The following is a 13,597-nucleotide window of genomic DNA, read 5'->3' as shown; positions in this document are numbered from 1 at the left end:
AGTGACTCCCTGCTTGACCAAGCCTCTGATGATTGATTGCAAATCATTACAACCAGTGAGGTTTTGAGTCATCATCAGTGTTTCTATCCAGTACATTACTCTGGGACTGGAATGATTCCTAGTCCATCTATACTGTATAATAGCTGTCTGGAATGTATTTGTCACATTGGCATCTTTCTCTAAGGAGGTTTTTGTAGACTTCAAGTGGAATAGGAAATATCTAAATGAATCTATTTGCATTGTCCAGAAGACTTAAAATCTTCTCTGTATTTATCCAGCACAGGCCAAGAATGTCAGCAGTTTGAATGCAGCTTTTTTATTATCTCAGTGACATTAACATGGTCGGAAAAGTGCCCATACCCAAGTGGCTAGCCTCCTGAGAAGTCCAGATTTAGTTTCTTTTCCTATTTTTCATTTTATTATTGTGGTAAATTGGTGAGAGTGAAAAGGAAATCAAGCAGAGCAGGATTGAAAACAGCTAAACAGTGGTATAACTTACAAGAAGCCAGATGTCCTTCATCACCATTCCTCCCATGGCTAAGAAAAAGTGTATGGGGAATGTTACCGTTAATAATTCTAGACAGCTTAGCAAAGTATATTACCAGGTTAAGCAGCTAATACTGCTTAAATCTTGCTGCTAGGGCACCCCTTTGTTGATTCCAGAAAATGTATGACAAAAATATTTCATTGACCTCCTCATGTAAAGAACTACCCAGACAAACTTACGATCTGTGACAACACCCTTTCCTCCAAGTTTTACTCCATCCTCTTCTAAAGTGGGCGTGCACACTCAGACACAGAGATGGCCCGAGAAATGCTTCTGATTCCTGTAATAAGTGTGTAGCTGGCGTCACACTGACCACAACTCCCTGCAGGTGACCCCAGCCTCGGGCTTCTGGCCAGACAGGTTTCCCCAGCTCTGCAGATTCTGGGAATGTCTAAAATTGGGCCACCCAGAGCTCCTTGCTCTATTCTGGCAAAACCTCCGTATCTTTTAAAAGTGTAGTTAGTTTGTAATAACATTCTTCTCTGGTTGTCCACTGATCTAGAGTCAGCGTGTGCGAATTCAGAGTTAATGATCCATGGCATCTGAACTTGGCTTTTGCTTTTCCAAAGTTAGCCGGCTAGTGAGCAGGGGACATACTCTGCATGCCAGGCAAACACCTAACTAGGAAAGCAGATTGTTTACTAAGTGCAAATCTCCTTTTGATTGCCATCTCTAGCCTGTGAGTGGTCTCCAGCTCATGTAGTTTGCCTGTTTCAGTTCTTCTCTTTGCTCAAAGCAGAAAGAATTTGATTTTCTTGCAATTACCATGAGGTGAGAACATATCTTCAATTGGTGCTGAGGGGATAGACAGGCACAAACAGCCAGAACATGAAAAAGCTAAATGTCTGGTCACTGAAATGAAATAATAGGTCTTGACATGCAGAATGCCCACAAATGGCCTGTTTTCACCACCCTTGCTCACACCACACAGTAATTTGTTTATTTTGGTTTATTCACTGTTCTCCTAAAAAGGAGTGTCTTGCTCTTTGCATGTTTTAAAAATGCAGTGATAAAAATAGACAACTACAGTAACTCCCTTGGCCAACAATATAATATGTCTTGTAGCCTAGAAGCAACTAAAAACATGTTTAAGATGTTGCCGATCTCCCTCTTTTGTACTTCTAGCCTTCTACAGTAAAAAGGGACAAACTGGCCTTACTGATGCTTGGAGAGGGGAAATCTACTTTTATTTCCTATCAATCAGAAGTGGTCCCCAAAGCTATGCATCAGAATAAACTACCTTTTTAGCAGCCCACTCCATCTTACGAAGCCCTCTGATCCCAATCATGCATGTGTAATGGGAAAAGGGTCTTTTAACTATGCAGGTCCTAGGCCATTTTGACTGCATACAGGGGGTCAAACCCAAAGTCTTAAGTTCCACTCAGTGCAAAAGCACTAGGGCGTCCCAACAAAATGGCTGCGGTAGTGGATGCATTGGCACACTCTGCTCCAGGATTAGTTTTCAAACTGCTTTGAGAAGTAGCCAGGTGTGGTGTTTCAGTCACTTCTGACCTGGTCTTGATTAAGCCGACACAGACATTGATGGTGGCACGCTCCTCTTCTGCAGTAAATTGCAGCTCAGGCTGAGGACAGCTGCAGCTGAATGTGACTTCAGGCCAACAAAGCCCTTATGTGAAATTCCAGTAAGTTCAGACACAACAGAACAAGGGTCATGAAACGAGGTCCTATCTTTTTCGTATAACATATAACATCACTAACATATTCTTGTGACAAGTGTGATGTGTCTGTATCAAGCTGTGAGCTCCATTTCCAGATTGCAACCTAGACTGAGACCGTCCTTTTATAACCTAACTTCCATTTTGGGTTAGAAGAGCTGATTTGTATGAGAGACTAACCACAGGTACAGCCTTGTCCTGCGCAGCAAAGCAATCCCAAGGCATCATTTTAACTTCCTTTTAACTTTAGCTTTGTCACCCAACTTCCACTGCTCAAGCAAATCCTGCTAAGGACAAGTGTGGCAAGTCTGAGACGAGCTGCAAGATGAACTTTCTCTGGTGCTGAGTGTGTGTGTTTAAGGCTTTCCTTTTTGCTGGGAACAAACACGTGAGGAGTACAGACTCATCAACAGTGGCAGTTTCCACACTAAAAAGGATGCACACATCCAGAACTCAGGAGCTGAGAAACATCTGGTTTAACATCTCCTGTGGAGACTGTCCCACAGACTAACACATTCATGGCTAAGCAGAACTGTCTGACAGAAGCTTTTCAAAAGCAGGCATGTGTTCCTAAGCATGCTTCTACTTTTTCATTATGAGGAATTTTCCATTCAATAATGCATTTTATTTGCATTTTGTGAACAAAATACTTCTCAGTGGTTACAGTACATTTTTTCTATCAAAATAAAAACTATAGAAAGAATGTGTTTTCTGACTTGCTAGCTTTTAAAACCTGACAGTTCTCCAGGATTTCAAAGTCAATAAGCTAAAAATCTCAGGAAAAAATAGCCTTACATATAAAATATTTCAACTGGTCTGTAGTGCCAAATAGAAGTGATTAATGCTTACCACACTTAGGGAGTCATTAAAAAGATTTCTTGTCTGGATGGAGAGTGGTTTACGTGCCTACCTTTATTGTACTAACGTGTCCATCCCTGCAATTCCTGCTTACACAAATAAACCTTTTCAGTTTTCTCTTCAAGAGCCTGCAGTAAATGGTACTTATTTGCTGGAGTGCTTGGATCTTTTCTGAGCTTTTTTTTTGTGGGTTTGGAGATTGTTCTTCTTGTTGTTGTTCCTAATTATTTCCTTCTTCAGGAGGGTGTTACTGAAAGGAGAGAGCTCGTATTGATTGGATGCTGTTCAGACAAATTGGCTTCTTTGCCCATTTCCCCACTGCAATGGAGTGGTATTCTTATCCACTTTAGTGGCTTGCTGTGGTGTATCTCTCAGGACCCATGGTCCCTGCGTCACAGCCATAGGGATTCGCATCTCGCTGCTGCAGACTCTGGGTCTCGGCAAAATAGCACCAGGCAGTGCAGCAAAGTGCTTGAAAACTCTGGCAGCCCTGGCTGCAGGTCAGTGCTGGGGGCTCCGGGCTCCATAGTGCAAATGCCCTGAGACTCAGGAGCTGATGTCCCGCATGAAACTCCTGGGAGCTCAGGGATGTCCTTCTGCCCTGCAGCCATGGATTTTGGAATGTCAGGATCTTTCTGCACAACAGGTAATAAAACCTGACACTGCAGTAGCTGCTTCTTTGTGGTCAGTAGGATGATTCACACAAGACTGAAACACTGAGAATAAAAGTCAGTATCTTCTTTTTTGGCAGGTGACTTGTTATACCTTAAACAGCAAGTGCCAGCTGAAAGTAAAGAGTAACACGTGTTATTGCTGCGACCTGTACAACTGTGAGAAGTAAGTACCTGTGTGCAGTCAATGGCCTCTGAGAAATCCTTGGTTGTTTGTCCCTCCTCTTAAATGATGGGGGCGGGGGTGCCCTTAGGCCTGGAGAAGCAACACAAGGGGCTTGTATGCTGAGCAATCCAGTTCCTCTGCAACTGAAGTTCTGATGCCAGCAGAGAAAAGGTCAGGGGTTGCGTATTAGTGTTGGCATTATTTCAGTTTCTTTTTCTTTAAACATGTCCATAAGCTCTTTGCTGTGTGATCAAAATCGACCACTCAGTCAAAGCCCTGTCAAAATTTACTGTTGATCTTGCAATGCAATTTTCCCATTAGATTTAGTGAATCCTTTTTTCTTCTACCAAACTGGGGGAAACAAAATGAATAGGAACATAGGTGTCTATGAGCAGAGATCATGTTGTAGGCATATGCAGAGCTCTTTTTTGTTAGCAACAGCCTCTGTAGGCATGGGATTTTGCTAAATTGTCATAGGATAGATACAGAGGGTCTTGTGAGTGTTTTCTTAAGCTGCCATTTGACTTTGTCATTACCAAAGCATGAGATGTCAGAAGATAAGAAAGGAAATGTCTGGATATGCTTATGAAGATCAGTTGAAGGTTAGCACAGGGTTGCCATGCAGCGATTTAACAGGAGTAAAAAAGGTGGTTAGGAAAACTACAGCACAGCAAAGACCAAGGGTATATAATGTGGAAGACAGATGAAATGAACTCGCACAACTGACTGGCCACCTGGCACATAGAGATTCCAACTGCAAGCAGCATCATGTCTTGCCACACACAAGAAACTGGGGAGATTTCCTAGAGCAGATCTTCTGCCTGACTCATCCTCTGCACACCTCACTATCATCTTACCATGCACTCTCATGCAACGTCTGCAACCCTCTACAGTTCACCCACAGTCACTCTTCTTTCTTTCCCTCTATGTATTTCTCATCTTCCTTCCTTCCTGCATCTCCTGTTTTATTTTGGGTTTGCCTCCTTTTCACATGCTAGCAGCCCTGAATAACCCCAGTCCTCTGTAAGCCTTGGCTAGCGTGCTGCCAGACATGAACTTTGTATGTGTAGAGGAATGAGGCTGGCACAATGAGGCTTCTACACAAGGCTTCTGCATAAAAGAGTAGCTCTTGCCCAGATCCTCACTCAACTAGAGAAGCAAAATTAAATTTGGGACTAGAGGGAAGTCATCTATGCATACATATTTCTCATGCACACAAGAGACACAAAGTGAGTGCAGGTCTATGGAATGGGTTAAAATCCCCTATGAAGGTTAGAGTCTTTTGCTTGTGTAAGAAGTGTTAAATCTGGACATGATGGAAGTATGCAAAACAAGTGACATGGGAAAGGTAGAGTATGCACAAATTTGGTACCTTTTCTATGATAGACAAATGATGGAACATCATAGTTGCAATGCAGTATGTTTACACGGAGAATACTTTCTTCCATGGTGCACAACTGACTGCTGCACGTTAACACTGAGTCGAATAGTCCAACCCAATACAGAAAAGAACAGGGGTCTTAAAGGGGTGAAAGCATTCAGAGTTATCAAATAAAGTGACTGAAGCTTAAAGCACAAGGTAACAACAAGGAGAGATCAGGAATACTCCCCCTCCATATGGAGATCCTCAGTGCCATTTTTCTAAAAGACATTGGTTTTGTCTGGAACACCTGGGACTGATCACTGCTGTGACAGTATTCAATGATATAATTAAACATGTGTGTTCTGCCATTGTCAGCAATCCACAGTGGACAGCAAGATCTTAGGGCACTGGCATGGACAAATCCAGAGTAAAGAAGCAGTCTTGCTGCTCTACAGACTTGGCAATTCCAGTTCATAGGATGGCTAGAGAGAAGTAGGAGGAGACACAGGACACGAAGTGACTTGGTGTCAGCCATGCAATAGACCGGTATGCAGGCAGGATTGCAAGTCAGATTTCCTCAGCTCCATGGCAGCTGAAGCTATAGGTTTATTTAGTTAAGCAGCGTCTGGGCTCATGATAGGGCCCAAGCAAACTCAACAGAGGCGGATCCGCAGTGCCAGAACCATGCCCCACAACAAATGATTGGACATTTCCAGGAATTACTGTGCTTGGCTTCGTTCTTCCCAGAGATGTTGTGGGTTTCTCCACACTGCTACCTTCCTCTGCAGAGCTTTCCCTAGCCACCATCTCCACTGCTGCCCCATGCGCTGAGGATGGAGGAACACAAGAGTGAGCACAAACTGCTCACTTCTGGTTTCCACCATAATCTGATGGTAATTTCCTAACAGTGCAAAAACAGACTTGGCATTTAAAAAATCTTTCCAACACAAATAGCTGCTCTAGGAGCTCATTAGTGGGCTAGCATTAAGGCAGGTACTGGAAAGAACTGCAGGAAACTGTGGTTTCAAATTGTGCAGTAGGATATTTCTGACTTCCGGCAAGACAATGAGGATTAACTTCACAATGCCTGATTTACAATAACCAGCGCAGTGTAGAAATGTGAACAAACAAAGATTTCTGGATAGTACAATCCATAGTGTAAAGGCTCATCTTCATACTGTACTGTGTTGCATCTGTTAATTTGGAACCACAGACACCATAAGCAAATGTAGCCAGCTGGCAAAATCTCCCTTCCTGTGGTTGAATTAATGCTTAAGCAACTTGCCTTCCCCAGTTTCAGAGATGCCAGCAGATTTCCAGGTGAGCTGGGAAAAAAAGCAATGCTAAGCATGCCTTAGCTGGTAGCTAAAAAACAAGGGCAGCATCCATGTGCCAGAACTATGCCTGTGTTCAGAGACCCTGAGCAAAAAAAAAAAGAGTCCCTGCTGGTGCACAACACCAATCAGCCAAACTAGGGTTGGTATTAGTTGGACTACACGTTTAATGCTGGCATTAGCAAGCCAATTTTTGTCTACAGTAGAGCTTTCTCCAATTCATCTGAGCAGTGTTTGGTGGGAGCATGGATGAAGTACTTTACCAAAGAGGAAAGTAAGCAGGAGGGATTCAGATCCTCTGGTGCTCTGTATTATGTACAAAACCATTCCCACTGCAGTGACATTGTCTGCATTCCCTTTCAGTTCAGAGCAGTCCTCCAGCTACTATGAATTTCTCGGCGTGAGCAGCTGTCAGGACGTGGTTCACCTGTATAAGCTGCTGTGGTCCTCCACAGTCCTCAACATCATTGGGTTGTTTCTGGGGATTATTACGGCAGCCATTCTCGGGGCATTTAAAGACATGGTAAGGCTCACAGTCTTTTGCCTTATGTGAGGATTTCTGTGCTTGTTGACGTTATCAAATGGGTTAAAACCAAGGAAGCATAAGTGTATGAAGGAGGCACTTTAAACATTTTTCCTGTGTGATCTGGGAGTCTGGAGTCATATCTTTAGGCTAAGCTGTTGCCAGCTGCTCACAGCTAAGTAGGTCAAGCCTGGTCAAATACATGAATGGAAGGGAAAAAACAGGCGTCTGTGGGAACAGATGCTGGCGATTCACTTAGTGGCATCTTTTTTTTTTTCTTCTAATTCAGCACTGAACATGTGGGCCAGCACAGAGTTCAAGGATGCTAGTTTGTAGATAACATGTAAAACTCAAGTCCTACATGTGACTATTTAACCTTATGTAGTTCTTTTCCCAACAATGGGGATTAACTCTGAAGTACCAGTCAAGTTTTTATTTAAACAGTTGTATTCGGGTCACATTAACCTCCTCGTGTTTCACTAAGGAATGCCACCCTCTAACTGCTCCCTGTGCCACACCACCATGTTGTGCTGATGTGCACCACTGCATTCAGAAGAGGCTGTGTGCTACGAGGGATTCTGTAATAATACAGTGCCTCAACTGCCTAGATTTTCTGATATGTTAAAAGGGTGAAGTAGCTGTTCCTGGGATTATCACTGTCAGTGGTCATGTTTGCTAAAGCAGTGCCTAAAGACCTACCAAGTGGCTCATGATTTACTAGGCACTCAGAAGAGTAGATGGTCCCAGCCCAAAAAGCTTCCAAACTAAATGGGCAGAGGCATGGGGATGGAGGTGAAATGCAGGAGCTGAAGGGAGGTGTGATAGCAGCAGAGGTCATCTTAGATGTTTCTGGTGACTATTCCAGAGGAGAAAACTAAATAGAAAGACAGGTGAAAGGAAAGAAGAGAGGGATGGAGCAGGGAAGAGAAAGCAAGAGAGACGGGTGAGATGTACGCCGGGGGGGGCAGACTAGAGGGAAGGGGCTGGTCAGAGCTGGCAGCCAGTGAGCCAAGGACCCAGTCAGACTGGAGGCCATCCAGGCCCTGCTCTGACCACCCAGCGTCCCTTAGCAAGCATGTCCAGGCTATCTACAACGTGTTGGGTGCTTAAAACCATGTGACAGAGCAGGGCCATATGAATTATTTGAAATTCACCTTTGTTAAGAGTTGCAAAATGTTTGCTGGAAATATTCCTCTCTCTAGCTTAAGGCAAACGAGCACCTTGAGCTTTCGTATGTAAGAAATGTGCAGCTGAGCTGTCCTTTATGTGAGGGGGCTCTTGCAAGGAGTTGATAACAAATGGACTAGATGGCCTTTAAAGGTCCCTTCCAACCCAAACTATTCTATGATTCTATGATTCTATGAAATTGCAGCTGGCAAGTGAAGAGTTGCGGCTGCCTGACGGGAGGGAGTAGAAGCAGCTTTCCCAGCTTAATTCATCCCCTCCCTGTGAGAGGAGCAATGGCAGAAGGGGAGCAGAAACAACCACAGTGGGAAACGAGGGGAAAAGCAGCTACATGAGGAGGGGAAGGCAGGCGTCATCTACAGCAAGTCCTTGGTAGAGCACTGCAGCTTTCCAGTGCTGCTAAGTATTTTCCTCTGCCTAGCAGATGGGTGCTAGTGCCTCCACCAAGGGCAGCTGTGGGAGTTGCTAGTGCTCCCCTGAGATGGGGGTGCAGAGAGCCTGCCTGAGTCCACCTAATCTGTCTCGCACAAACCAAGGCTTACGTAGGATTTGGGCTGATGCTTCGTAGCAGGACGAGCTCCAGCCCAGGCAGACCTCTGCGCTGCGCAGGGGCCATCGCTGCATTGCTCGCAAGGGGCGCCAAGCCGAGGAGACATTCCTGGGAGAACTGGGGTCTCCATGACCTGGCACGTTCCCTTGCTGGGAGGCAGAGCCTGGGTCAAGGTCTGGGTCCTCTGACTGGGCGGCATAAAGCCGTGCAAGGAAATCGCAGCAGCTGTGGACGTGCAGCTTCCCCCCAGGCTCAGCTGGAGTGAGTCTGTCAGGGCTCCAGCTGAAAACCTGATCTGAATAAGCTGTTTAATGCCTCCTCTGCAGCGGGAACGGAAAAGAAACCCTCACTAGCTTAAGGGAAAGATGAGTTTGTGTCAGTTACCTCAGCACAGAAGCCATGCTATGCTTGTGAAGTGTTACTAAAGCAGCAATCCAAAATGCAATGACCGCTCCTTGCTCCTGCCTGTGCTTTTTCAGGGTCCTTTTGAGTGACGTACCAGAGCTGGTTTGCTAATCTGCTGCTCGCTTTCGTTACGAAAGGAGTAACTCTTGGGGGAAGACGGGGGCCAAGAAAACATCAAGCAGAAGAAGGAGAGAAAGGGGCATGGGACTGAAATAAGAAAAAAACCCTTCAAAATGTGTGGGAGAACAATTTTCTTTCTTTCAGGATGTCACCTTCCCACAGAAATGCTCACTGGCATTTTGCAGGGAGAGCTGCAAAGCCCACTGAAATGCCTCAGGGCATTGCTCCGAGATTGACTTCCAGAAAACACAGGGCCAGGCTGACTAGTCAAACAAAATCATCATGTTTATCTCTGGGGAACGCTGGAAGCCAAAACATGTTACAAAGGGCAGTGTTTGCAAAACAGTGCCGTTGCCTCTAAACCCATCGCATTTCCTGGACAGAAAAAAAAGAAGTGTTGTTTTGGTTGTTGCAGGTTTTCTTTCTTGTGACAAATTCCTTGCAGACCCTGGCACGCTCCCCGTGGTTTTCCTGCCTGCCAGAGGGCTGTGCTGGCTCAGTGGGAAACATTTCGTCCTCTCCCGACCCCCAAGGTGTCAGCTCTCAGTGGCCCCTGTGTCACCCGTGAGGCCGTCCGCTGTGATCTGCTGGGTGCTGGGGGAGCTGCAGTGGTTACAATGGTACCCTCCTTTTCAGATCTACAGTGTGCTTGGATATAGGACGCCGGCTAGGCAGTTACCTTAAAGTCACCTTTAACAAAAAGCAGATTAAGATACAATGTAAATAGAAGTATGTACTTGGAGTATCAAAAATGGTAAAACACAGTGATTATTTCTCACAGAAGAGAGAGGTAAAGAAATGCATGGAAAACTTCACTTGCTGTAACTAAGAGTTAATCTAGAAACTCCTTTCCCTGCCCCAGTATTTGTCTGATGACTTGTAGATGTTTTCCTGACACACCTTGCCAAGGAATCTGCCTGCCCTGAGTTTAGGGTTGCATTAATCAGAACTGATGGTCCTGGGGGTCTTGCTGGCTTTTTTTTTTTTTTCAGTTAGTCTCCTTCTTGGAGTCCTTATGGAAATCTGAACAGTTTAAATATCATTCCCTTATCCCCTCTCCTCTTCCCTCATCCTTCTCTAAAAAGGAAAACAAAATGAACCCCTAATTACTGAGCTACTTGCCATGCGTTCATGTCTTAGCACTCATGCAACTAAAGGTGCAGTCTGACGTTAAAAGTAGTCGTAGCTCAGAAAGAAACGCTTTGGCAGGTCTGTGTCAGACCAGTGAGCTGACCTGCCTTGCTCTGCAGCCACACAGCCCAGCACGCAGCGAAGCAGCGGCTTGCGTGGCCAGGTGGGGGGCAGCCAGACAGCCCCTCTGGCCGCAGCCTGGTTTCCCCACGCTCCCTGACCTGAGGTGCCCGCATGGCACTGGCAGCGCTCCATGGCCAGTTCACAGCTCCTTATCTCTTTGACTTGGGTGGTGTTTCAGTTTAAAATGTCTCCACCTACCCTTGTATTTTATGTGACTAATTTAACATAGCGTCATTACTGGAGTACTTGATAAAAGCATCTAACCAGCTTCAATACCTGCAAATTGTTGCTGGCTCCAGGCTGAGACCAGATAGCCTGATAATAAGGTGCTTTGATCAGTGGATTTGGGGTGGATGACTCCCGAAAACTGTGTTCTAGGACTGTTGTGATGTTCATTCTTAGCAATTGGGGAGAATTGCTGCTACGGATGGAGAGAACGTTAAGAGGACTGAGAGGGGTTCCTGGAAGGACAGCAGCCCTCAAAGGGACCCACACCAGAAAGTTGGTGACAGATGCAGAGCAGGCATCTGTGTTTCACATTGGGCAAAACAAGCGTTTCTTGCCACATTTACGTCCATAGCCAGAAGGATCTGATTGCGCCAGACCTTCCCTCCTCCGAGGAAGGGCATGCTCCGGGCGCGGGCCCAGCCCTGGCCGGGGGGGGCCATGTCGCTGGCCCCAAACCTTTGGGTCTGAGGCAAGCTCGTTAGCTGCTTCTCGCTACTCCTGTCTGAAAGGCAGTGTCTCTCCGTTTCTCCCCACCATATCCACCCAGCAGGGTGGGTAGAAAGGAGGTGATTTGAGGAGGGTACCTTGAAGATGAGAGACTTGTCTTCTCCCTTGAAATAAGCTCTCTGCTTTCAACCCCAGACTTTCTCTGTGCCAGCTCCTGGGGTGCTAAGCTTCTCCAGAGAGCTAAGGCCTAGGTTGTCAGGTAACCTCATGTGGGACATCAGTGACCTAGATGATGTTTTCCATGTACAAACACAATTAATATACCTCTTTCTCAATCACAAAAAGATCTCGCACTATCTCCAGAGGATGCAGTGGTTTATGTCTCTCACTGATAAATCTGAAAGGAAATGCCAAAAAAAAAAAAAAAAAAAAAAATCCTGGCTGCTGCTTTCAGCATTTGTCTGGCAACCACCGTATTTTATTATTTCAGTAAAAAGAAAATTCCATGCTCTCATGTAGAGGAATCTGCTGATAAAAACAAAGGAGAGAAAAGAAACCACTGGATTTGTCTCGCTTTGCAAAGTAGAGGGACATGAAAATCTTTCACAGAGCTCTACTGCCCTTCACAAATGGTTATATAGCACAGGGGTTTAGGGTTTAACACAAGCCCCCTTTCACAATTAGCTTTTGCTCTCTTTTTTTCTCCCCCAGTTGTACTAGCTGGTTTAATATGAGCTATTACTTCCTGCAAACCTCATCTCACATTGCAGTTAAGGGACATGCCAATAAAGCCACAGGATATGATGAAGGATTTTATGCAGTAGGAATGAGATATGCACATACTGGCCACCCAGCAGCAAACTCCATTTCACAAGTGAGAGGGAGCTGTGAAGGAAGAGCAAGTGGTCTGGAAAGGGAGATCTTTGTAGATCTGTGTAGGAAAGCAGAGAGAAAAGACGTGAGGGCATCAGGTAGTTGCTATTGGAAAGAGCCTGCAGCAAATTGTGAAGGACTGGGTGTTTGGTGCTGGAGTGGATAAGAAGAGGCAGTCAAAGCTGTAGGCTGTGCTCTTCAGGATGTCAAGGGTCTGGAGTCCTGCCAATGCTTCTGTAACTGGTGCTAGGGAAGCACCAGCAGTCTTTTTCCAAGGGAAGAAGATTAAAATAGCTGTGTATTTCTGGTCAGAAGATTCACTCCAAATACACCCTCCTCTCATTCAGTCTGCTCCTTCTTTTTTTTGTAGTACCGGTATTGGTGTTGGAAAATAGAAAGTTGTTAAATTGCCTAGTTGCTTGTGTTGGGACCAGTTCCTGCTCCAGCCCGCTCTGCGCTGTGCTGATACATTGTTGTCTTCTGTGCTCAACAGGTACCTCTGTCCCAAATTGCTTTCAGTGCTGCACCTCCTCCTCAGATCCTGTACAATCCTGCCCAGCAGATCCTGACATACACTGGGTTCTGTCCTTCTGCAGCAACTATTTCTACATATCCATCCTACCCGTTACCTCTTCAGGTACAGTACAAAATGGCACCCTTCTTACTCCATCAGAAAAGCATAAGCTGCTACTCAGTACAAACTCTGCAGCGGTATATCTTGGCTCCTGGGGGTTTGAAACCAGGCAAAGAAGTTGGATCCCAACTCACAGACTCGTCTCTGGGACGACTTAGTCTGGGCCTAGTTGTTGGGTCTGTTCTCAGATCTCAGCCTTTCTCTGGTTATCCTTTGGACTCTGTCTGCTGACCAGGAATCCCAGTGTGGGATTAGAGCTGCGCTACAGTAATCATGAAGGTGAACACAGCCCCCATGTTGGGCAAGATAAAGCAGCAACAGAGGCATTGGGGAAGCCAAAGGAAGCATCTGATACACACAGGATTTTGCAGGAAAATTTACACACCTTACCCCACCTTACTCTTAATATGGAGATAAGTAGATTAGGACTCTTCAGATGGAAAGGAGACAAGAAAGGGGAGGAAATAAGAGGGCTGTGAAACTGAATGATATGGAAAGGATTGTGGATGGATATTAGTGATAACTTCTTATCACACAAAGTTTTGGTTGCCCCAGTAAAGCTATTAGGTGGCAAGATAAGCCAGAAATAGGAAGTGTTTTTACACACCAGAGAAGATTCAAATGCCACAGGATGTTGTGGAAGAGTATAAATGAGGGGTTAGGAACATCAGCTGCTGTTAAATACAGGGATTCAGGTGTCACTTGCAGCCCAGCAAGTCCCCAAATGGCTGCCTGCCACAAGAACCAACGGGGGCTCATCAGA

General features: G+C 45.4%; 1 protein-coding gene across 3 annotated transcripts in view; it reads left to right on the top strand.

The window, feature by feature from the left end:
- TMEM255B (transmembrane protein 255B) overlaps nt 1-13,597 on the top strand; it is an 81,141-nt gene that overhangs the window by 58,461 nt on the left and 9,083 nt on the right. For all 3 annotated transcript variants that reach the window (XM_076360425.1, XM_076360417.1, XM_076360433.1), the window contains exons 6-8: nt 3,833-3,918; nt 6,979-7,138; nt 12,694-12,837. In XM_076360425.1, coding sequence (XP_076216540.1) covers nt 3,833-3,918; nt 6,979-7,138; nt 12,694-12,837 — 390 coding nt within the window. The remainder of the gene's footprint in view (nt 1-3,832; nt 3,919-6,978; nt 7,139-12,693; nt 12,838-13,597) is intronic.

Source organism: Aptenodytes patagonicus, chromosome 1, assembly GCF_965638725.1.
Source record: "Aptenodytes patagonicus chromosome 1, bAptPat1.pri.cur, whole genome shotgun sequence".
NCBI lineage: Eukaryota > Metazoa > Chordata > Aves > Sphenisciformes > Spheniscidae > Aptenodytes > Aptenodytes patagonicus.
The sequence above is the reverse complement of the archived record's forward strand: the minus strand, read 5'-3'. Positions and strand labels throughout refer to the sequence as shown.